General features: G+C 46.5%; 1 protein-coding gene across 4 annotated transcripts in view; it reads right to left on the bottom strand.

Annotated features, from left to right (window-relative positions):
- Positions 1–390: 390 nt before the first annotated feature.
- CORO2A (coronin 2A) overlaps positions 391–23,011 on the bottom strand; it is a 59,444-nt gene continuing 36,823 nt past the window's right edge. For 3 of the 4 annotated variants that reach the window (XM_054811160.1, XM_054811161.1, XM_054811159.1), the window contains exons 2-12: positions 22,472–22,672; positions 17,105–17,221; positions 12,290–12,439; positions 11,566–11,745; positions 10,783–10,899; positions 8,991–9,095; positions 8,549–8,645; positions 6,630–6,742; positions 5,418–5,508; positions 4,851–5,122; positions 391–3,446 (exon numbers count right to left, since the gene is read on the bottom strand). In XM_054811160.1, the coding sequence (XP_054667135.1) occupies positions 3,315–3,446; positions 4,851–5,122; positions 5,418–5,508; positions 6,630–6,742; positions 8,549–8,645; positions 8,991–9,095; positions 10,783–10,899; positions 11,566–11,745; positions 12,290–12,439; positions 17,105–17,221; positions 22,472–22,672 (1,575 nt within the window). In that variant the 3' untranslated portion in view covers positions 391–3,314. Of the gene's footprint in view, positions 3,447–4,850; positions 5,123–5,417; positions 5,509–6,629; positions 6,743–8,548; positions 8,646–8,990; positions 9,096–10,782; positions 10,900–11,565; positions 11,746–12,289; positions 12,440–17,104; positions 17,222–22,471; positions 22,706–23,011 lie in introns of those variants that run through there. The other variant, XM_054811158.1, reaches the window with a different exon arrangement.

Below are 23,011 nucleotides of genomic sequence, written 5' to 3'. Positions count from 1 at the left end.
GCCTGGTGAGAGTGCATTGGATAAGAGAAGGCAAGGCAGCATGGTCAGGAAACACTTCACCATGCAGTATGCATCTCCAGGGGGGCTTGGTTTGCTCAAGACACCATACACTGCAGTATAATGCAGAACGGTTTGAAATGGCCATCCCTTTGTAGCATCAAAGGTAGATGGGAAAGATGTAAGAAGACAGGCCCACGTGCATAACACTGTGTACAACCTGCCTACTAATGTAAGGCCACAGCTTCACGCAACCAAAACAGACAGCAGGTGACACTCATTTGTGACCTTGATTGAGCTTAATTTTTAGTCGCTTCAAAAACACAGTAAGAAACCAACAACTTTACATGTATCAAAAAGTAAAACTCTAAATATATTTATTATTCAGTTCCATTTGCTTTTCATTGCACAAATTTGGTTTTTATCCCCATGTTTTACAGTTTTTTACAAAGCTGTTAGGAATTTTAGAAACTTAAAATGATCACTTAAGTCTATTTAGGCACAGTTCATTAACACATAACTCCACTTCCTCCACTTTTTTTCTCTGTGTGAAAGATTTATGGTTGCACTTAAGCTCCAAATTGAAATACATTTCACAGTCTACGCTTTTACAGGCATAATGTCTAAAAAAGAAGTTTTGATTAAATAGTCTTGCCTTATCAAATGTTGCCAGCAAAGCCTAAATGAAAGCAACTTCTTTTCCAGAAATGCTGAAATCAATACAACCCTAAGATAAGAACCATAGTGTCCAACCATTTTCTATGCTAGCCAGTCATAGGATAACAAAGAAACAGTCCTTAGGAGGATTTAAAAATCCCCTGGAAAAATTACATTAACTTGGAAATAATTTAAATAATTTATTCTGTATTAAAAATAAGAAAAAAAAAATCCAGCAAATAAAACACATATGGTGACAAGGAAAGTGTTGTATCCCCTGGACTGCTGAGGCTGTGTCAAGTGCTCTTCCTTATGATAATGACAACTTGAAAACCAGAGTGGGTATCCCTGGGACTACCCTCTATGAAAATAGCTTTGAAGTTTGAAGCTGTCAGGCCTGAATGACATGGCTGAAAAAACGGTGAGCTTCTTGATTTCTTACGTAGCTCTTCTCTTTGGTGAGAAAGCCTGACCACTTCTGGTGTAAGATTCATGTGTTTGGATTAAAGCTCTGTATCTGGGGTGAGCTGCTTTTCCATGTAACTGCATACTGCCGAGTGTTCCCAGGGCACAGGAAAGTCCATTCTGGAGGATCTGAAATGAGCTGAAGTTTGTTTCAACAACTTTGTTATATTATTTTTTACCAAAAGAGTGATGTTAAATAAGTGGCTGATGCTAAAGGACTCTTCCTGAAGAGCATTAACATCTACCCCCTCTCTGTAATGCTGCAGAAAGAAACAGTATTTGTGACTTTTTAGCACCCACATCTGTTGTTGCTATTTAGAAATGAATGAAATATTTTTGAAAGCTGGGTAAAGTCTTTGCAGCAGAGCAAAAGGGATGCAGAAATCTTTGTGTGATTCTCATATAAGAGTTTTTAGTGCCCTTGAGCTCCCTGCTGGCTATTGCTTTCAGGGATAACCAGAGGGGTATCTCACACGAGCACAGGCAGTGCACAGCCTTTAGGTCCCCTTGCTAAGGAGTCCTGTTTGTGGGAATTTCTGACTACGGAGATTTTCTTTTTTTTCTTTTTATACCTTGGGAAATCATTAAGCTTCAGGGAACTAGCAAAGCATAGTATTCATTCCTATACATGTCACAACAGAGGTGCACAGTTACAGATTAAACAGTGGTTGCTTGCGCTGCTTGGGTTTAAGACATCTCCATGAGCTCTGCATTTGGGGCAAGGAAAAACATTTCCCCTCCGAGGCTGCTGTGCTTTGGGGACAACTGACAGTGTGCTCTCTTGCCCCACACAAGAACAAATGAGAGCAGACCCTCAGGCACCGACGAGGCGGGCAGGTGTGGGCACTCCCTCCGTGCTGCCGCTGGCCCAGCTCTGCACATTGCGGGCAGACTGCATAAAACTGGTCACAGGTGCCAGCCCTGAAACCAAGGATGGGACCTGCATCCTGCAGCTGCTCTTCCCCTAAGCAAAGGGCTGGGGAAGGCAGCGAGCTAGAGAGCTGGTGCTGAAGGGCACAGATGAGTGTGGCTGTAGGGCTTGGGGAGATGGGATGGGGCAGCCCTGGAGGATGCAGGGGGGTGGGTGACACAGCTGGGAAGCACGACCCTGCAGCTGTCAGTGGCTGCAGGCGTGGGACAAGGCGCTGGCACATGGGAGCTAAGGAAGCAGCAGCTGCGGGCAAAAGGACAAGCAATAGTCCAGCAACCAGGGAGGGCTGTTTGTGACCAGCCACGGTCCTGTGATCCTCCTGTCACTGACACCACACTTCTAGCACCATTGCTGAAAGGTCAGCAGTGGGCTGAGGGTCCAACCCCCCCGTCATCCTTTTAATCCCTCTTGGCAAATCCCCCGGCACCAACAGTGTGGGCAGATTCATTTGTCTGATGAGCACCACAGGACCATGGTCCCCAGGTGACTGTGGCTGGTCTTTGGCAAAGGGAGGGAAAGGCAGCTGCTGACTCAAAGGACCCAGAGACCTCTGCTGCACCTGCAGCTTCTCTGGTGAGAATCAGCCCACATCGCTACCCCTTTAAGGTAGGACCTCCAAACACCAACTCTCCTTTATCTATCACAAAAGCGCTGGCCCTTGGCAGCCCCAGTGCAGCCTCCCGCTCAGAGCGGGACTATCCCCAGCACCAGGTCAGGGCAGCCACGGCTTTGCCTAGCCACTTGGCTGCAGGGCCAAGCTGTGAGGCGAGAGGGGTGCACGAGGATCGCTTCAGAGCTAGAGGTGCCTCTGAAGCTCAGCTGCGGAGTGGCCTCCCAGGGCAGGAGGACAGCGGCCATGGGAGCCACACTGGTGGGTCCAGGAGTGGGAAAAGAATCTGGCAGCTGCCTTCAGTCTCCCACCCACATGTTGTGTGGAGGGGTAGCAGAACAGGTTGTTCCTAGAGCTTAACGGGTGGCTTCTCCAGGACCAGAAGAGCAAGATTTTCCAAAGTCTTTCACTGTCATTAATGCATGAGCTTCTGACATGAGTGAGCAGGCAAGCAAGGGGAGCCTGAAGAAGTGCAGCAAGTCCATCAATAACTGTCTGGTGTTGATTAGGGAAATGTGACCACCACAAGCCAGGGAAGTCCATGCTGCCCAAAGCATCAATTTTTCCCCCAGCAAAAACCCTAGGAGCTGTTATTCACAGGAATTACAGTCTGCTCCAGTTGCCAGGGGTGCAAAGAGCTGCAGGCCAGCACCCTCAGTAACGGCCTGCGTCCATGCAGAGGTTTCTAAGCTCCAGCTCCAGCTGTTTAATTTGGACATCCCTCTGGTTTACCACCTCACGTAGTCTACGGATTTCTTCCTGTTGCCGGTAAAACATCTGCAAGAGCTGTAAGAAAAGTCACATTTTACTTCCTTTACACTAAGAAAACACAGACTAACCTGTCAAATGCCACCAGTTCTGTCACATCACTTCTGAGAGAAACAGCATCTAAGGAGGAGGCCTTCAACCAACAGACTGAACATCAGCAGTGCTCCAGCTGTCCACTGGCCTGGGCTGTGAGTGCAGGTCTTTGTGAGCACCACTTAATAATGCCACATCTGCTTAATTCAGTGGAAAAGATCAGAAAAAATAACATTCATAGCACTGATCACTCAAAGAGAGCCTAGACACAGAGTGTATTTGGAGTCTAAATTCCTGGATCTGCCACATCTCCTACTCTGACCTTGGGCAAGTCCTTTTACTTCTTTTTTCCAGTTGATCATGCTCTGTCCTCTCGAGTTGGGACTAGCATGGCCATTCACTGTGCATACAGCAAAGCACTCAGCTCTGCACAGGTTGCTTCTGTAACCTCAGGGTGCCAAGCTCAGAAACATGCAGAAGAATATCCCTTTTCATACTACAGGGAAATTCAGCTGTGGAAATTCCTGCCACATCAAGCTGCAGACACTAAAATCTTTCAGAGCCAAAAAGGAGACCTGAGCATGGCTATGACAAGGAAATCCTTCCAGGGTTCCTGAAAGCAAACAAGCTGCACGTACTCAAAAATGTCCCTGAGCTGCCAATAACGAGGGACTTTCAAAACACCACAGAGATCTACCACTGTACAAGCTTTGGTTACTATACAGGGAGGTGGTTGGCCATGGCTGAAGACAGATCATGGAGCTGCCAGGACCTTTTCAGGAGCCATTCCTGGGAGCAGGCTGTGACCAGCAGCCAGCCTCAATGGCACTGCACTGCCAGCTTGTCCCCCAGCAGTGAGCAGCCGAGGCAAGGGCAGAGCCAGCCCCTTTCCCACGCCAGGGTCCACAATACGGTTGGGCACTTAAGACTACATGTATGCACCATGGCCCATGGGAGTGAAGTACACCCACTCCTTCACAGGTGTCCCTGCTGCCTCACTGTGCTCTCTGAGCACAGCTTTCATGGATGGGTTACACTGCATAAACTCCCTTCTCTTCTCCAGAAACTGGAGGTCACAAGGACCTCCTTGTCCCCAGCCAGCCACCAGGCAGGCCTGTGCCACAAGAATGCCTAAGAAGTGGGAATACCGATTGCTCCCTCCTTTCCAGACCCCCTCAGATGGGGTTCTGCTGGGACACATTTTTGCTTCGCATGTGGCAGCCAGGGCATGCAGAGCTTCTGCCCCCACAAAGAACGAAGAGCTTGCACTGGCCCAGGTCTGCAAAATAAATCCTCCTCTGATTCTGTCACCTTGTGAACAGCATCCTTTTGCCAGCTGACTCTGGGCTTACCCACACAACCCCAACCCTTCACCCCAGACATTCACACCTCATTTTCAGTTTTCGGTGGTGGACACTCAAATATGTCAAAGCCATTGGAGAGGCGTATTTGCTCATTTTTCGGCAACTTCTCCTCCACTTTCAGCTGTTTTCTGCTGTCTTCGATCTCACTTGGCTTCTGCATGTCCTCCAGCAGTATCCTTCCTCCTCGACCCTGCTGCTGGCTTAGGTCAGTAGTTTTCATGAGTGGCTCTGGCTCAAGAAACTGTGGTGAGGCATTCACAGCTCCAGAGCCTGGTCTCAAAGATACCAAGAGAGGCCCTAAGGAGGGAGGCAGGTGACAGGTTAGCACGCTCAAACCACACTCAGAAATACCTGTAAGCAATTCCTTCAAACAACCTGCAGGGATAAACATGGAGGTACTTGACTGGAGCGGCTTCCAGAATTCACAGCAGTGAATATTTTAGCCACCAAATTATTTTAGCTTACAGTCATATTTGTTATGTCTCTCCTTTTCCTCCCTTCCTCCTTCTCTGGCACTTAACAGGCCAGAGAGCCAGGCAGCTTACCCAAGCCCTGGGGAGCTGAAGGGCTGGGGAGCTCTCCACGTGCTGACCTTTGTTAACTCCGTTCAGCCACTCCTGTGCTGTCAGTGCTGGCTGGGCTCCTGTGGTCAAGGGGTAGATGTCTTCCTGGTATGACTCCGACTGCAAGCAAACAATAGTCCAGAGTCGCTATGTCAGTGAGGTTTTGGCTTGGAGTGACCATACTTGATTGTGGCAGTGAAAGAAATTTGTTCCCTTCAGCACAGGGAGTGTCATGAGCACTCACCGGCATGGTCATAAAACCTTCTCACCGGCCCTGAGCCTCTTTCCTCCTCACCCAACTCAGAATTGCATCTGAAGTGTGATTTTAATTCCTGCCAGTGAGGCCTTTACACATCCTGACAACAGACTGGGCGAGGCTGGTGACACAAGCTAACCCAACTCTCTTGAACTCAGTGTTCCTGAGGATGAAGTGGATATGAAGGATGGATACAAGTCACAAATCATCAGCTGATCATCAGCTGACAGAAATTGGCCAAGGCAATAATGTTGGAGGAGCATGCCTGATTGGTATTTGCAATGAGCATTAGCTCTGCTGTCTCTCTGAATTCAAGGCACTCATGCCTTCCAATTTTTCTGGAAGTACAGGGCACAGTGCTGACATTTACGATGTACCTTTGCTCACACAGTCACATGGGAGCTACCTTGGCTAGCTACAGATTCATGATCTGGGTCATTCTCTAGCCACACCAGCTCTGAGACCTACTTCTACATCACTCTCAGTGCAATGGGTCATGTCTTACACGCTGCAAAACAACTGTCTGTAACACACCTGCACCCACTGGGTATAGACCTGGGAACTCATCATTCCCTTTTTCCCAGGGAGATGCTTCTTCCTTTCACAAGGAGATTTTCATGTCATCCAATATCATCCTTAACCCCTCTCTCTGTCATTATGTCAAACAAGTGCCACCAACAGATGGTTTACAGCCAGCAAGTTGACCTGACAGTCAGAGAGAGCCCTTGCTGCACCCAAGCAGAGCAGATCGGTAAGCATGTCTTAGAAAGTTGGCCATTACACAGAGACCTAACTCTTGAGTTACCCAGCCAGAGTTTGTTGGCAGGGCTGCCCCACAAACTGACCAGCTTTGTCCCGCAGACCAGGAGGGAGAAAATCCCTTGTTCTACCTACTCTCCTGCCCCCAGAGTCACAGAGAGGAGGCACTGCCCTCTTTTTCACTGATATTTGTCCCAGACATGAACGTGACCTGAGATTAACTTACCCGTCGAGGCACAATCATGGAGATGGGCTCAATCAGGCTTTTAGTTGGGATCAGTTTGTAGAAACGGAAAATCTCACAAGCTGACACTTCAAGTCCCCTCTTTGGCATCATTCCTGGTGGGATGGCATGAAAGAAACAGTGTATAAATCTCGCTAGGAAAGTTAGTGTCATCCATCGTGGAAAAGGGTCACTAAACAACAAAAGAAGTCACAACATCAACTCTACAGCAGCATGGTCTGAAATTTGCCCCCAAAACTGGTTCAGTGGCACAAATGACAAGACTGAATAATTTTTTCTTCTGTCAGGTCATGGAGTTACACACAGGGTCTGTGGTTCTCCTGCTAAGCCTCCTGTTCCTTATTCATTTTCATGAGCTGCAAATAGAGTTACCAGGACTGAGCAGAATTAGCAGGTGATGCCACAGGATTTGACTATCAGGATCAGCAGGAAGGGATTTCAGGACACCTAAATACCACCACGATAGCTACGTGGGTCAGGCTGAAAGCCCTTCTGGCCCAGTTTCTTCCCCCCAACACTGTCCCAAAGCAGAATGGAGTATGAGAAGGGTGTGAACATCTACTTTGTCAGACAGCACCATTTGTTTTTCAGAGACTGCTAAGCCACACAAGGTCTCTAAGTACCTGGTAACCTCAGTGGATTTCTCTCCCATGAGTTTGTACAGTCCAAAGCCTACAACCATGTCAATTCCCTAAACAAAAGACATTGCCTCTCCTTGGAGACCTTGCTTCATAGTGTCCTGCAGAAGCCTTGTTTTCTACTAATACCAAATTACTTCATTAAACAGTAGATTCTATGTGAAGAACTGTTGATCCTCACATTACGCATTCATCTAAATGCAAATCTAAGCTCTACTCCTCTATGTTGTATTTTGTTTTGGCAATATCAGGAAAGAAGCTATTGTGCAATAACAGTAGTATTTTTCATCAGCAGAACAGATCAGGTTAGTGAAGTAGATTTGATTCACTCAGGCCTTTTGAAAATATTTGTACACTTCCTTTTCATTGAATGATTCTTAAAGAGACTATGACATTAAAATCACGATGCTGTACATTGGAAGGATTACAAAAGATGAATAATGGAAAGATCTTCCAGTTAAGTTTTAAGTCATTTATTCTTTTTCAATAACAGTTTTTTGAAGGAGACCTACAGGCACAAAATCTAGTGGTGCTAAATATCTGTACCAATGTCCTAGAAGAATGGGAGTCTCTACAGGTAGTGTGGAGGGGTGGCAAATGGTCCTAAAAACACGTCAGTCTACAGAGGAATATGGCTTACAGGATAGACTAGAGAAGGTTCAAGAAAGGACTGCCAATAAGGTCTGAGGGTTGAAAGCCCAATTCTGTAGCTTGAAAGAATTAAACAGTGGGTAGTATGCAGACAGGTTAATAAGCAAGGGTCTCCAACAGAGGACAGGTGACCTAATCACAGCAGGTCTATCTCTACATGGGAAATGCCAGTATAGGAGAAGGTAAGCAAGCAGTAAGAGTGAAGGCATTAAGATGTGGAGCACCTGTTAGCAGAGAAATCCCAGAGTGGAAACAATATCAACAGAGTTCAGTACCAAAAATCTTGGAGCAGATTCACAAAGGGCAAGGAGCATCCACCACCTTTAAATCCAGACCATCCACCTTGAACAGGTATGTGACAAAGGATGCAGTAGTGTCTGGTAAAGCTGCCCAGCCCATGCTCTGCTGGTCAGAAGGGACCCCTCCAAGCTGTGACCCTGTAATACCACCTGTGATATATAGATGAGCTGGGCCAAGCTGACTGTTGTGTACCTGTAAACTTGGGTGGAAACTGGAATTTGACCCACTCTCTTTTCTAAATGATATTATGCATAGTCCTAAACTCTGACAGCCACCATCCTCTTGTAATGTTAGACATATGCTGCCACTCACCAATTCCCTTCTGTGGTAAATGAGAACGATATTCCATCAGGTAGTTCAGGTACGGTTTCTCAGGGCTTATCTCATAGTACCGTATATTTCCATCACCCTAAAGGCAAAGAAAATGAACATAAGCCAGGCTCTGCTGTTCAGCATGATGGTCTGAGAAGAATGTCTGACCCCAGGAGCCATGCAAGGTCAAGAATGAACCAAATATTTACCCCCAAATTCCTTTGTGGGAAGGTTAGGGCTCTGTAGTGTACCTCTCCACAGTAAACATGGTAAGTTTGCAGTGGAAAATGTGGGCCGATGCTGCAGCGCTCTCAGGCCCCATCCCATCAGCCCATATCCTTAGGTTAACGTGCTTCAGGAGCATCTTTGACTTTAGCCTGACACAACACACGCCAGGAGAAGAATCAGACAGGCCAGCATTTCTGACTTGGAAAGCACTTACCTTTCCCACAACATAAAGCATGTGTGTGTCTGAGTCATAGAAAGGAAACAGGAGTCCTGAGGAGCCATCCAGATCTTCCTCCAGTAAAGGCACAGAAAGGTCATTCTGGGCAGGACACAGGAAAAACAGACACCTGTTATTCACCTGTCAGTCACCTCAAGTCAGGCACACCTTACCTGAACCCCCTCTGGCAGCAGCCCTGAGCAGAGGGCCATGCACAGACTTTTTCAAAGCTTTATGGGTGGGAAATGGGTGCTCTGTCCCTGGCTCTTGAGTGAGTGCAGCACCTCAGGACATCAGTTCCTCCCACTAGAATATGTCAGGCACCTGATGACAAGCAGATAAAATAAGAAACACTGCCTGCCTCTACCTGGGCCACCAGATGCCAGGAGATGGAGGGGCCTTCGCAGCATGTCTGCATCACACCTGAATCCCTCACGTTCCCTCACTACCTCTAGTTGAGCCAATACCTCCACAATAGTGCACTACCCACCACAAGAACAGTCTACAGCAGCCAAGCAGTCTCCATGCTGCACAGTGGGAAGGTGGCCATTGCAAGGGCAAAAGCTCCCATTGGCCTTTGGCAGGTAAGCCAAGTAGGAGGACGTAGCACACCACTCCATACACAAGGCTGACGTGTCTTGTACAAAGCTATCCCTGCACTGCTGAAAGGAGGAATGTCGGGAAGACCAACAGGGCAGAGTGTGGCAACCCGCGGCTGCCATTGTGGCTATTGTCACATAAATATGTATTTAGCACAGGGTTAATACATATTTTGTCCTGAAGAAGTGTCTAGCTGCAGTCTCCAGAAAGTCAGAGCTTCTGTTTAGATGCAGTGACAGCATGGGTGGATGTGGACCTCAGAAAGATGCTTGCTGGGCAGGTCCTGTGCCAATGCCTGTCCCTAAGGAGGCTGCACATACCTGGCCTCACAGGCCTTCCCACTGTGTTCTCAGACTAAGTGTGGCCAGCTCCTCCAGCAGCTCTGAAGGCAGTGAAGCCCTAACGTGAGACCCGTGGCGTGTCAGAGCACTGCTCAGCTTTGTGGAAAGCCTTTGGATAGTAGCACAGTCCTTTGCCTCTCCCATATGCAAAGAAGCCATGTTCAAACATAGCCAAATGGCAAATCATAGACCTGGTCTGCCAGCTTTGTCTGGTACAAAAGGTGACGGCACAACAAAGAGGCATATTGAGCCACAGGGTGGTTGACACGGAGGAACAAAGTGAGATGCTGACAAAGAAATAGCATCTCACTCCATCTCACTGTAGAGAAGAGCAGGGTTTCGTAAGGCTAGCAGCCATCATGATCAGCTGTCATGTCTTGGAAGTGACTAATAAATGCTACCTCTACTGTCAGGAATCATCAGAAATCAAAACCACCACATATTTTTTTCTCCATTGAGGGCTTCACCTGAGTAGGCTGTGTCTAGACCTCATTTCTCTTTGCAGTCCCAGGAACAGATTGCCAGTAAGATGAGCAAGAGTTGCTTTTAAGTCAGAGCTACAGTGACCACCCAAAGGTCTTCTGAATTGTTTCTTCCTGTACTCAGCACAGCATTCTCTTTATTCTGGTGGATTTCTATGCTGAAAGCTTTGAAAGCTTCTTCAGAAACTCATACTCAGTTAATGGAGTCATAGCAGTAAGACCTATCACCCATTAAGAATTTAAAAGATGACTTCTGAATTGCTATTATAAACCAATTCTTGGGTATTTGGTGGGTGGAAAAGTTAAAGTGACAGCAAAAAAGAGAAAACTGAAGCTGATATGGTAAAGATTGCTGGTCCAACTCACTTGATCCCATAATGCAATTTGCCTATTATTCCACCGAGACGTTCCAGTAGAGAACAGCTTTTTCACGTTTCCAAGGAACAAGACTTTATTGACTCTGTGAGACTTGTAGCTGGCTTCCTATAGGAAAAGACATTGCATGAGTAAGACACAACCTGTTGCATAGCTGCATTTGACGTTACATGACACCCCTGATTCAGTCACATCTGAAAGATCTGCTCAGCCTGGCTGAACTGCCATGAGCAGGATTTCATGGGGATCCAAGAAAGGTGGCCTAAACTCTTCAGAACCATTCCCAAAAGCCCAATCAATCTCTCTAACTATTGATTCACATATTTCCCACAGGGCAATGCCTATTATCTGTAGGCGGGACATTCTGTGTACACAAATTTGTGCAAATACCTACGAAATGCAGTCAGCTTCATCTTACCAACAAAGTACAGGCAACAAACCTGGGAGTGGGTCAAACGTACAGTTGCATCCACCTGTCCACCTGATCTCTATAAGCCCTCCCAAGGCATCCCACAGAGGACTGCAGAAGGGAGCTATGAAAACAATGCACTTCAAGAAGGGTTTCAGGGAGCAACTAGCATAATAGCAAGATGCAGAAACCTTGTTTTCAACAATGACAACAAGTGTTGCATGAAAAGTAGAAGGCAATAGCATCATAGCCTTGGCAACACAGGGCACAGATGATTCTTCTTTAATGGCAGTGAATCAACCCAGAAGCGGAATCACTCCAAAGGGTGAGATCAGCTATACCACAAACCTCTGAACCCAACCTACTTGTAGGACTGTTCCTGCACGAGGATCTATCAGACGTATCTTTCTGTCCCTACAAGCTGTGGCAAGGAGACTGCCATCTGTGTTGAACGACATGGAGAGGACCACATCTTTGTGAGCATCAAGGATCTTCACTGGGTTCGAGATGACAGCCTCCTTAGTGTCAAGGTTCCAGATCATTATCTGGGGCAAAAGAACACAAAAATCAGACCTCCACTGCCTGATGAATTGGGAACTCAGGCTACCCTATTCATTTATTTCTCTCTTCTCTACATGCACAGGTCTTACCATCATAAGTGGTTGTTCTCCAGCATTTAAAATAATTCCTGGTACTTACAGCAATAAATCAGGGACACTTAGAATGTCCAATATTCTAATTTCCTTTGCAACCACATTTTATACATAAAAATGGCCAACATCAGTGCAGATATTTGCACTAGCACAAGAATGAAGCCAAACAAAAATGCATAGTATTGCACATTGTATCCAATCCAGTAAAGCAGAAGGACAGAGTAGACTAAAGTTCATCAGAATACTGCAAAATTAGCAAGTCCTTTTGAACTTGTAGCAATGTCCTTTTGCCTTTGGGGTCACCATGGAATTTTTCCCCTGAAGAAGGCTTCTGAACTCTTTAGCACTATCTTACAACTTGAAATTAAAACAAATTTCACAACACCCCGCCAAATACGGTGTCCCAGGAGCAGAGCTCCACAGAGAACAGACCCACCTTGTAGTCATAGCCGGAGCTGAAGAGGATGTTATTAGCAGTGGGATGCCATTCAATGAGGCCCACTCTTCGAACATGCCCAAGAAGCTCCTTCTTTGGACTGGTAATGTTTCTTGTTAGCAAGTGCTTGGGGATGTCCCAGATTTTAACCTGAATGGCACAGGATGGGTCTTTGTGAGATTCCTCAGTAAGGAGCTAATTTGGAACTTACCAGTAACTATTATTCCCTTGGTATTATTATTCCCTTGGTAGTCAACAGGAATGCTCAATTCTCCTGGCTTTATTGAATAAAGCCTTTAAATTAGTAGCTTTACTTTTATGTGGGCCTGAAGACTCCTCTTAACCCTCTATATTTAGCCAGAAGTTCTACCAGTTTGTTTTAACTTGTCGATCCAATCCTTACACCTGGCCCAGCTGTCAGTACAATTACAAAAAGTTATTCCCACAGATCTTGCAGACTTTGCCTCCTAACAAACTTTTGAGCTGAAACAAGCACATCTGAAATAAACTTCAGCAAAGAGTCCCAGAAGATGTTATAGCAGTGATTGATCCAAGGAGTCATCCACTCAGTGCTACCTGGTGAAAGAATTGAGAACTCCCCTGGTCAGATGACAGCTATAGTACTGTTTGCCCCATTAAAAACTGCACAAGTGTTGAATGCTTTGCAGATGACACAGCCATTTGTCAAAGTACACAGAAGCCCACCCAGGCGGCCACATGGTAGACCCCATGAGCAGGGAGAGTGGCCAGCACTGCACTGATGTCACTCAACACTGGGAGTGTGCTGTCTCATAATAGGTCTGCCTGCAGCCTTGAGTTCTTCTAGAAGGATGCTGCATGAAGACAAAAATCCTCTGTCCTCCTGGGGTAGAAGACAGTAGAGGAAACCTGCAAAAGGGGCTGAACCTATGCAGGTGAAACAAAAGAGTCTTTCTCACGCTAACCGTAGAAGCACAAGTATTTGGATGCTAACAGATGATTAACCCTTTGGCTCAACAACAATTACTATGCTTGTCATAATTTTTCTAGGACTTAGCCTGAAGCAAAAGGGAAATGCTCTTTGAAGTACATAGTTCATGGAAATTAGCCACACCTGCCCAAGTCTCCCACTGGCTGATGATGATCACACCTTTCTAAGTCAAAGGAGAAGCACAAATTCTGGGACCTGCTGGGAAAGATCACGAGCACCCTTCTCAACAGTGTTTATCCCACTGAGGAATCAGAAACCTAAGGACCATGGGGTCCCGTAGAACTTCTACGGTGGTAAGAGAAAGCATCACTTCAACAGCTATCAATAAAGAAATGGGGCTGAGAGAGTAGGAAAAGTTGTGTTCACGCTGAGAACAACGGCCTAGAATGAACCATTCACTCCCCATGTTATGAAAGGGTTGGCGGTAAAAGTAGGGAAAAGCCCCTGGCTGGAATCTCAGGCTGCATTAAATGGCAGAAATTGCCAGTGCTTAGTGTGTAGAAGAAGCAGGTCTTGGAGCCAGACCTGCCAGGCCAAGCAGGAACAATTCATGAGACGTCTGCCCTGCTGCATCTTGAAGAAAACCTGACAAAACAAAGTAAAAGGCCCTCTAACCACAAGGGAGATCTTCAGCCAGCTGAATTCATACATGCCTGATGATTTGCCAAAAGGAATAGAAGGGGTAAGAGGATAAGCCCTCTCCCCATATTATTCAAACTCTTGGCCCCTGGCCACTTGCATTGGCCTCAGTCCTAAGCCTGCCTGAAGCAGCAGTGGGAACTGGAAAAGGCACTAGGCGTTCACAGAGACTATCCATCCCCTCCCATGCCCAAAAGTACTGCTCTGCAGGCTCCAGCTACAAGCCGCAAAAGATAGCTCTCCACCAAGGCAAGCTCCAGACTAGTTAATGGCCAAGAAAGTTCTGAAGAATGTGGGTGTCAAAAAATTTGCACCATCTTCACAGAAGTTTGTGGCCTTCCTCAAAAGTTTCAGGGAGACCCAGCCCAGTAAGATGCACCCTGGCACACAAGCCAGAACAGTGGCTTATGCTAATGTTGAGAAATGGCAGAGAGCACCAGGCCTTTTAACAACAGACTGCAAGGAAGGCTTTGGCTCTAATATGCAGCCCAGTGGAAGTGGCAGACACCGCTGGGACCCAAAAAACTTCCTCGGACTTCTCTCAGGATAGAGAAAGTGTTGCTGTGGAGGTACAATCTGTTGCTGTGGAGGTACAATCTGTGCTCTCTAGTACGAGCGAGGACAAGACAGATGTTGACCCCATGGAGTGGGTCCAACAGCAGCTACTGAGATGAGGAGGGGACAGGAGCACAGCAAACCTGCAGAGAGCTGGAAAGAAAATAATTTTTTCAGCACAGGAGTGAGAAGGCAAAGGTGAGGTCTTCTGGCTGCCCTTCAACCACATTGCAGGAAGGCAGAAAGAAGATGCAGCCAGACTCTTTGGAGGTGTACAAGGAGAGCACTAAAGGCAATGGACACAAATGGCAATATGGGCACTCCCTGGACATCAGAAGAGCCCTATTTTCCCCAGAAGGGTACTCAACTCATGGGATCTGTAGCCTTGGAGATCTTCCCAACTCATCTGGACAAGGCTTTAACTAGCCTGCTTTGAACAGAGCTTGGCTAAGTGACCTCCACAGGTCTAGCTACCAGGTACCAGGAAAGACAGTCACACTAAGAAACACAGTCTGCTGTCCTCGCTACTTAAGGGGCAGGGAAGAGGTGTCCCTACACTGTGTTACTGTGCAGGGGACCCCTAAGATCCCATTTCCTGGTGCCAGGACGATGATGGGAGGGTAGTACCAAAAATGAGAATACAGTCACAAACAGCAAGACTTCTTAGAACAATTTTTGATGCTGAGACCAGTGACAAAGTCAGTGTTTCTGTTCTTTAGCCTGGAGAATGATCGAGTGCCAAGTTTCAGTAGGAAATTGGAAAAGAAAGCTGACAGAGAGCAGCCCTTCTGCACAGGTCCTGGGGTCCTGGTGGACAATAGAATAAATATGACCCAGCAGTATGCCCTGGCAGGGATGAAAGATAGCAACATCCTGCTCTGGAACAAGAAGAAAATAGCCACTAGAGCAAAGGAAGTGATTTTTCCCCTTTACTTAGCAATCATTAAAAAACAGCTGGAATACTGTATCCATTTTTGCACCTCGTAGTGCAAGAAAGATGCTTATAAACTTAAGTGAGTCCAGTGGAGGCCATCAGGATGCTCAGGAGGCTGCAGCACTTGCCCTGTGAGGAGAAGCTGAGAGAGATGGCCTTGATCAGCCTGGAAAAGAGACAGCTTCAGAGTGAATTGATAGAAACCTTCAATACTTACAAGATTACTGAGAAAATAGAGCCAGGCTCTCTTGAAGCGTAGGGCGGGACAATGGGATAAAACAGACACTGACTACACCAGGGAGGTTCTGACTGCATATAAGGAAAAAAGATTTCCCATGGGAGCAGCAAAGAACAGGAACAGGTTCCCCAGAGAGGTGGTGAAATCTCCATCCTTGGAGGTTTTCAAGACTGAGCTCCACAGACCTGCACGTGCTCCCTTTCGGCACAAATGGTTCTGTGATTCTGTAACCACAGCAGAAAGCTTTGAAGCTTGTGCTCATTCCTCATCTGAGGCTCAAAAGAGAGGTCATAGTGGTGCCTTCCTGCCACAAGTCCTTTCTGAGACAGCATGAAAACCTGGCATACAGGTTGGAAGATAAAGTAAAACCCTCACAGGCAGCCCAAAATGGAAAGAAGCCTGCAAAAAAGACATGAATATCCAAAGAAGCAAAGGCAAGTCACTAAACAGGAAGGACAACTCGAAGAGCCTAGATTTCCAATTCAGGGGTGGTTTTTGGCAGAGCTGAAATGGCAGAGGATGTGCACCAAGTCAGGGCTGGAGGAAATGACAAAGGAAACCTCCCTGATGCTGTGTGGCAGAGGGTGAATCTACCCAGTGGGAGAAAAATACATGTGAGATCTCTGGAAAAAAGCACAGTAGTTAGTCAGGTGCCCTCACTACCACAGAAGCCAACATCACACTTTTGGCAGCACATGGAAAGCAACCTTTCAGTGGGTAGATATGGGCTAAACTGTCCCTTACAAACATGAATTGAATCTTTCAATTCCTAATAACTAGTCTGCACCTTCACTAAAGTAAAATATATGACTGCATCTTAATTATACTAACTTCAGCCAAACCACTTACTGCCTAAAACTTAAACCTGATATGATGTATTCAATATCTTTTTATAGGTTTGCATTAGCATGAATCTTTGCATCTCTGGAGTCTTTCTGTGGTTTCAGTAGGAAAATGCATATTTCATTTATGCCTTTTGCAGAATAGTATGACACAGATTCCTCAGCTACCCCATAACTGATCCAGCATGACTTTACAGAGTCACTGAGTGTAAGAATAAATTCAAACTTGCTCTGTAGGGAATTAATCTAAAATAGCTGTTCCAGATCAGGTAGTGTTGAAGCTTTTATTCTAAAGTAAAGGAAGAGTTTCATAGCAAATAAACTTGAATAGTCATTCCATTTTAAATTCATGTTCTGTTTTTATCATGCAAGCACACCCAAAAAAAATGCAGCCCCCCCCAAAACAGATCTTCCTCCTCCCACTGATTTTGGTACATCATCTGGAAGGGATCACACAGGTCTAACATGAAGAGAAAGACAGGAATCTTACTCTTACCTGACTTTTTTATAAATAAATAAATATATATAGATATGCTTTCACATCTCATCCATGGGCCTTTTGGTTTCTTTTTTATTTCTTTCCCAAAAAAAGGACATTAGCTAGGTAGTAACACAGAGTACAAATGGGTAAACTTACTGTGGCATCTTCTGAACATGAAGCTATTACAAAGTCATTGAATGGGTTCCACTTGATGTCCAAAACATTCCCTTTGTGCCCACATATTTTGGGATAATGTGGGTCAAGCTTTCCTGTCTGGAAATAAAAAACAAATGTCATCAAACCTAAGGTGAGCCATGGAATTACAGGACATTTTCAAGGAAGATCCAAGCCAGCTCCAGCAACAAACCTCTTTCTGCTTGTTACGCTCCAAAGGCCCTGGGTGTTCTCTATCTGTTGAAAATGGATTTTTGCTGTCCCTGCAAGCCAAGTCCTGATGACACCAGCGAAAAGAAAGGAAAGAAGTTCTCAGGCCTTCCTAAGTACACACTGCTATCAAGAAATCTGTATACATCCAGCAGTCAAGACTGCTGTAGTTAGAAGACAGTGTTTGGTTCAGACACTAGAATAAACCTTAGAGGGGAAACATTTATGAAGGAGTTGAATCTTCCACATTTTTTTTAAAGATCTTAGGGGAAAAAAACCAGAATCTATTTCAGAAGATGTTTCTTATAAGCAGGGAAAAAAATGTTTTAGCTTATATTTTTTAGCCTCATCAGCTAGCATTTATTTTATTTTTTAAGCAAAAAGACATTTGTGACACAAATTACAAATGTAGTTTTTCTTTCCACAAGCTATCCATTTCTTTCTGATGGTGTTCAAATACAGCCATTCACCGGATGCAATCAGCATTCCGGACTCTTAAAAAAAAAAAATGCCATGTTTGGGCAGCGTCTTCACTGGTGCAAGTCTTGCACAAAGTGCACTAAGGAGCATTGAGGGCCTTGTGCCACATGGGGGCTGTGTTGCATCAGGATAAACACATACTGCAGGCACAGTCTCTGCTACAGAGTGAAGTTAGTTTATTTATTATGCGGTAGGAAGTGTGCTGGGTAATTTATTAACATTGGAGCAGCTCTTGCTTCTCCCTGTCAGAAGCAGAAGTATGGGGAGCTCCAGCAACCACCCTGCATCCCGGACATGTATCCAAGAGCAAAGGTCAGTAACCTAAGGAGAGAGACATGGTGGCAAGCTGGTGATGCTTACCTGCTTACTTTTATCCCACTTGGAAGAATCATAAATCAGAATGAATGCAAATGCATGCACTCCTGGAAAGCAGACACTTCTGTTGGTGTAATCCCTGCACCTCTCCGGAGGTGGGACTTAAGAGTGCACAGCAGAGGGGAATCAGTGCTGGCCCTAACCTGGATGTAGCTAGGATGTAATTTTCCCAGCCTTGAAAATTTGTATGGTTTTGAATGCAGAACACGACACGATGTGTAACTATTCTGGCTTCACTGGAAAGTTTGTCATGTAGACTGAGACTAACCTGCTTTAAACTGAACACCCAGAGGGCTTTGAAATGTAAAAGACTGTGCTTTCTTAGACTACAGTCTAAAACAATTCCCTTTTATAACAGTGACAATACAAAGTGACTTGGGAAGGCAGAAGAGACATAAAAGGCCTTTAATAAGCAGCGTTCCCCCGCCCACGGTGTCCTTTTGCAGGCTTCAGGGCTTGGTTTCCAGCTGGCAACTCAATGGGCTGGGCAGTCAGCTCCACAGGGATCTGTTGATCCCTATGGGAAGTCCATCCCCTCCCAGAGCTGGCTGCCTGTCTGCTCCCCACTCCATTTGGGAGACTCCCAGGCTGCCCTGAGCCCACTCTGCCTGCCCCATCATGCAATACTGTCCTACCCCCACATTCCCAGCACGCTCAACTGGCCCTGGAATAGGAGCCCTTGCCCTCCCGGCCACCAGTCCCACCTGCCCCAGTGCAACCCTGCAGCCCTGGGACAGAGCAGAACCCATAACACATGAACCCCCAGGCTGCCAACAAATATATACAGCAGGTAGGGCTGTTAGCCTCAGAAGCACATCTGCATGTGGAAGTAAAGCTCTTCCTGTGCAGGGCAAATTTCATTCACAGATTAAAAACCATTTCAGTAACTAGATGTGTTGGGACTCGTGCAGAGGTACCTGACTTCCACAGGTATTTGCAGAGCTTGAAAATGAGTAATTTTTCAACCACTCACTTTCTAAACTCCCAGCATTTTTGAAAAGTAGCCAAACTCAGAGTTCCTTGATGAAAACAGCTTCTAGTGGGACAGCTGTTAAAACTCTACCAGCAGATCTGTACAGGGTAGATTACCTTGAGATGGGTCAGCCCCACTTCTCAGATGTTCTGCAAAAGGCACTAACACACCTTGTCATCACATCATGGCTCAGCACTCACATATTGCGTCAGTTAGGTAAGGCATGAGGGGTCATCACAGGTTTCATTTCATAGTTCTTGTCCCCAGAGAGAAGGGAGCGGGGTTCATGTCTAGGAGGTCCGCACAACCACAGATGTCCTCCCTTTCAGACCTGGTGCTGACACATTGAAAGACTGGAGACTGCAAAGACTTGGGCACAAATATCTCCCTGTCTCTTGGAACTTTGTTCTCATTTTGCTATCCCTTTGCTTTTTACTGCAAAGGAAGAGACAGATGCAGTTTCAACCAAGTCTGGTCATCAGAGAAGGAAAAAGGCAGGTCTTTGGCTTTCAAAGGAAGGCCACAAAATTGCCCTCTGGGTCAAGATCCTTCCTTGGTGTGCAATGCATACACTTCCCCAACACATCTGTGCCAGACACCAGTCTACACCCAGGCCACCCTGTGGGAAAGCAGCTCATCTCCCAGTTACAGTCACTGAGCCCATGTCTCCTCGGACTTGCAAGATTTATAAAGTCTGTTCCGGGCACCAGGCAGCTGCTGTGGCCACAGCACTTCCCTCTCTGTCGAGATGTGCTGCCATTCCACCTGGCTGGCTTCAATGGCACATCTTTATGAGGACCTAACTGAGACATCCTGCAACAGAAGACCATTCTCCAAGTGGTGGCAAATATTCAACTAAATCCTCTTCGTGCTGAATGCAAAGGCCTGCTGAAAGGAGAGTATCTATGGCAAAGAGCTCTTTCCCTACATAACCCCTGCGGCACTCAACTCTACCTTACTTACCCCCAGGCTCTCAGAGAGGAAGAATGGTGCAGAAGGCAAGAAGTGGTATTTATTCAAGGAGAGATGAGAGAGCTTGGTGTCCATGACTCAGCAGGAGAGAAACACAACAAACAAGCAAGGAGACATGGTTAAACAGAGCGAGGTTGAGCCTGGATTCGAGCACATCCTGAGTCAGGCAGCCCCTCCAGTAGCACAGAACTCAAAAAAGCATCAAGAGGGACAAGAGCAGCTTCCCAGGCAGGTTGTTCATCCTCCCCATAAAGTGCAACCCTCCCTGTCCTGGCTACTATCTCCTGCTTTGGCTAAACGTGTCATCCTGGCTCTTGGACTTTTCCTCCACACCGTGGCTGGCTTGGGATGTGGCTGCTCCTGTGAATCCAGTCAAAAGTAACCACAGGCCAGCTGTCCATCACGAGAGGGCAATATTGTCCTAGGCATATGTCTCCAGACTGAGCTGCCTTTGGTGCCCTGGCAGCTGGGGGCACAAGGCAAGAGACCATTGCACTGTCTACCATGGGTCACCACACAGAGGAGGAGGTGGCAGCCACAAATACCACCACCAGGAGCACAAGTCAAAAGCTGCTGCTTTTCACCAGGTGGCATCAGTTTGGAAGTGTATCATGAAAAAAAGTAACTGGCATTGCAACCCCCAGACTCAGGGAATCCCTTTCTGCGGGTGGCAGAGGGTGCTCCTCCCCCCCGGTATGGGTCAGGAACAGGTATTCGAAGAACAGCTGTATGAAGCGCAGCACGTACAGATCCTTTCCCTGATCCACCACCAAAGGTAAACCCTCAAGGGACTTCCTGAACTACGGGATTTGCATCTGAACAAATACAGTTCGTAAACCAGCTCCTCTCCATAACTCCATCCTGTTTTGAACCCCTTAATTTTTCTGGGCTCATCAGCATCTAGACCAGTGACCTCCACATCTGAACTGCAGAAGCGTTCACATCTGCTACTAACGGTCTGCTCCGTGGTCTCCAGGATCCCCTCCACCACACAAATCAAGAATAATTGCTCCTTACACTTCTTCCTCGCCCTTTTCACAGTTTTATATATCTTGCTCATTTGTCATTTTTCCCCCAGACTGATTGAGGCCTAACCCACAAAGTCTTTCCTCACATGAAATTTCACATTTGCATTGAAGTACTTTAATTTTGCTTTTCTGTATCTTCTGGTTCCAACATGCCTCTGACTTCTGCAAGCAGTATTTCGGATCTGGGTGGAATATCTGAGCGGGTGTTAAGAATGGAAGAATTGATACAAAAGACTAGCCAAGCTGAGAAGAGGTGAGAAGACAAAAGAATTAATTGTAAGCAGTGCAAGCACCTTCAGCTCATTTCGCCAACACTTTGAGAGCTGGGTCCCACCCCACGTCCCACAGTCACCAGCTGCCTGCTTATAGATGCAGTTCTGTGATAAAGACAAGTTCTTCAGCTTTAACAGATCATGGTCGAGGGGGCAGAAGTGACTCAGTCAAGAAAAACAGGGTAGTGGTTAAGTTTAGAAGGACTGTCTCTGAACAGCACCAGCAGTGAATGAGCTGAATAAACAAAGTCTAGAAAGGCCGGGAACTGTGCTAGGTTCTTCAAGCATAGCCAGTTCACTTTCATCCTTAGCAAATATATATTGAAAAAGTGGCATTGCAATAACACCATCAATTAACTTTTAATTAAAGGCTGAACTTTTGCCTTTCATCTGCTCTGTCCTGATTCCAGAAAGCTCATAATCTCATACTGAATTTAATCCACATTATGCATGCCTAATTTTTTCTGAAGCAATAAACATCAGACAGCCAGCTTCTCTCTCTCATCAGATCCCGAAGTCATCAAAACCCATAAACATGGGATTTGTTTCTGAAAGAGAAGCTTTTCCAGCATCAGTGGTTGAAGCTTAAGAGCTTTATTGCTTGATAACTGTGTGTCCGTTCCTTCACAAAGGAGAAGGTAGAGCAAAACATACCATATTCTCCTTTGGTCACAGCTGAAGCCATGCCACTAAAGCACCTTTCAGCTTTTGCCCTCTGTATCTACTAACTGCTTATTTGCAATTTCTCGTAGGAGACAAACGTCTGAACATCACAGTTCCTGCTGATTACACAAGAAAGGCAAATGATATATCAAATGAAGGAAGGTGTTAAAAAACTGCAAGTAGCAACGTAAGATATCTAAGTACACACATCCCAGGAATCACCTGTTAGGGCACCTGAGGCCCTTTCCATCATTTTGCAACTCGGCCAACAGCACTAACTGAATATCCTCCGTGTGATCCAGCTCCCTAGAAAGCCTGGCTCTCCTCCAGCCTCTCAACAGACTCACAGAAGGCAGCTCACCTCAGCAGAGCTTACCTGGTGGATGGGAATGACGAGGAAGGCCCCCCCACCTGCACACTCAGTCACCACCGCAATAAAGTGGGGGTTCACAGCGCAGAAGTGGTTGTCATGGACGTTACGGGTGATGGGCACGCAGTCGTAGCACTTCTCCTTGCTGGCGGCCTTGCCATACACATGGCGGAACTTGGAACTGCGGTACTGTGGGTGCCACGACATCTGCAAAGGGAGAAACACAACGCCCCATGACATAAGGACCAGCAGTCCCGTTAAGACTTGCAGACCCCCACTCCCCTCTCCCCAGCACAGGCTCATCCTCCCCGTTTGGGCTCCTCACACCAACCTTCAGCCAGCGACTGACAGCCACGTTTTTCTCTACTGGTCTTCACTCCTTGGGCATGACCTGCCTCTGCACCCATTGCACATCTCTGATGGAGAGAGGAGAGTGCAGGGAAGAAAAGACAGCTCGCTCCATCACCAGCCAGCTGGGCTGTGCATGCACCAGCAGTCCCTATCACTGGAGCAGGGCCACATGGCAGCAAGTTGAAGAGGAGATGA

The sequence above is a fragment of the Grus americana genome, chromosome Z, assembly GCF_028858705.1.
Source record: "Grus americana isolate bGruAme1 chromosome Z, bGruAme1.mat, whole genome shotgun sequence".
NCBI classification, from domain to species: domain Eukaryota; kingdom Metazoa; phylum Chordata; class Aves; order Gruiformes; family Gruidae; genus Grus; species Grus americana.
The sequence above is the reverse complement of the archived record's forward strand: the minus strand, read 5'-3'. Positions and strand labels throughout refer to the sequence as shown.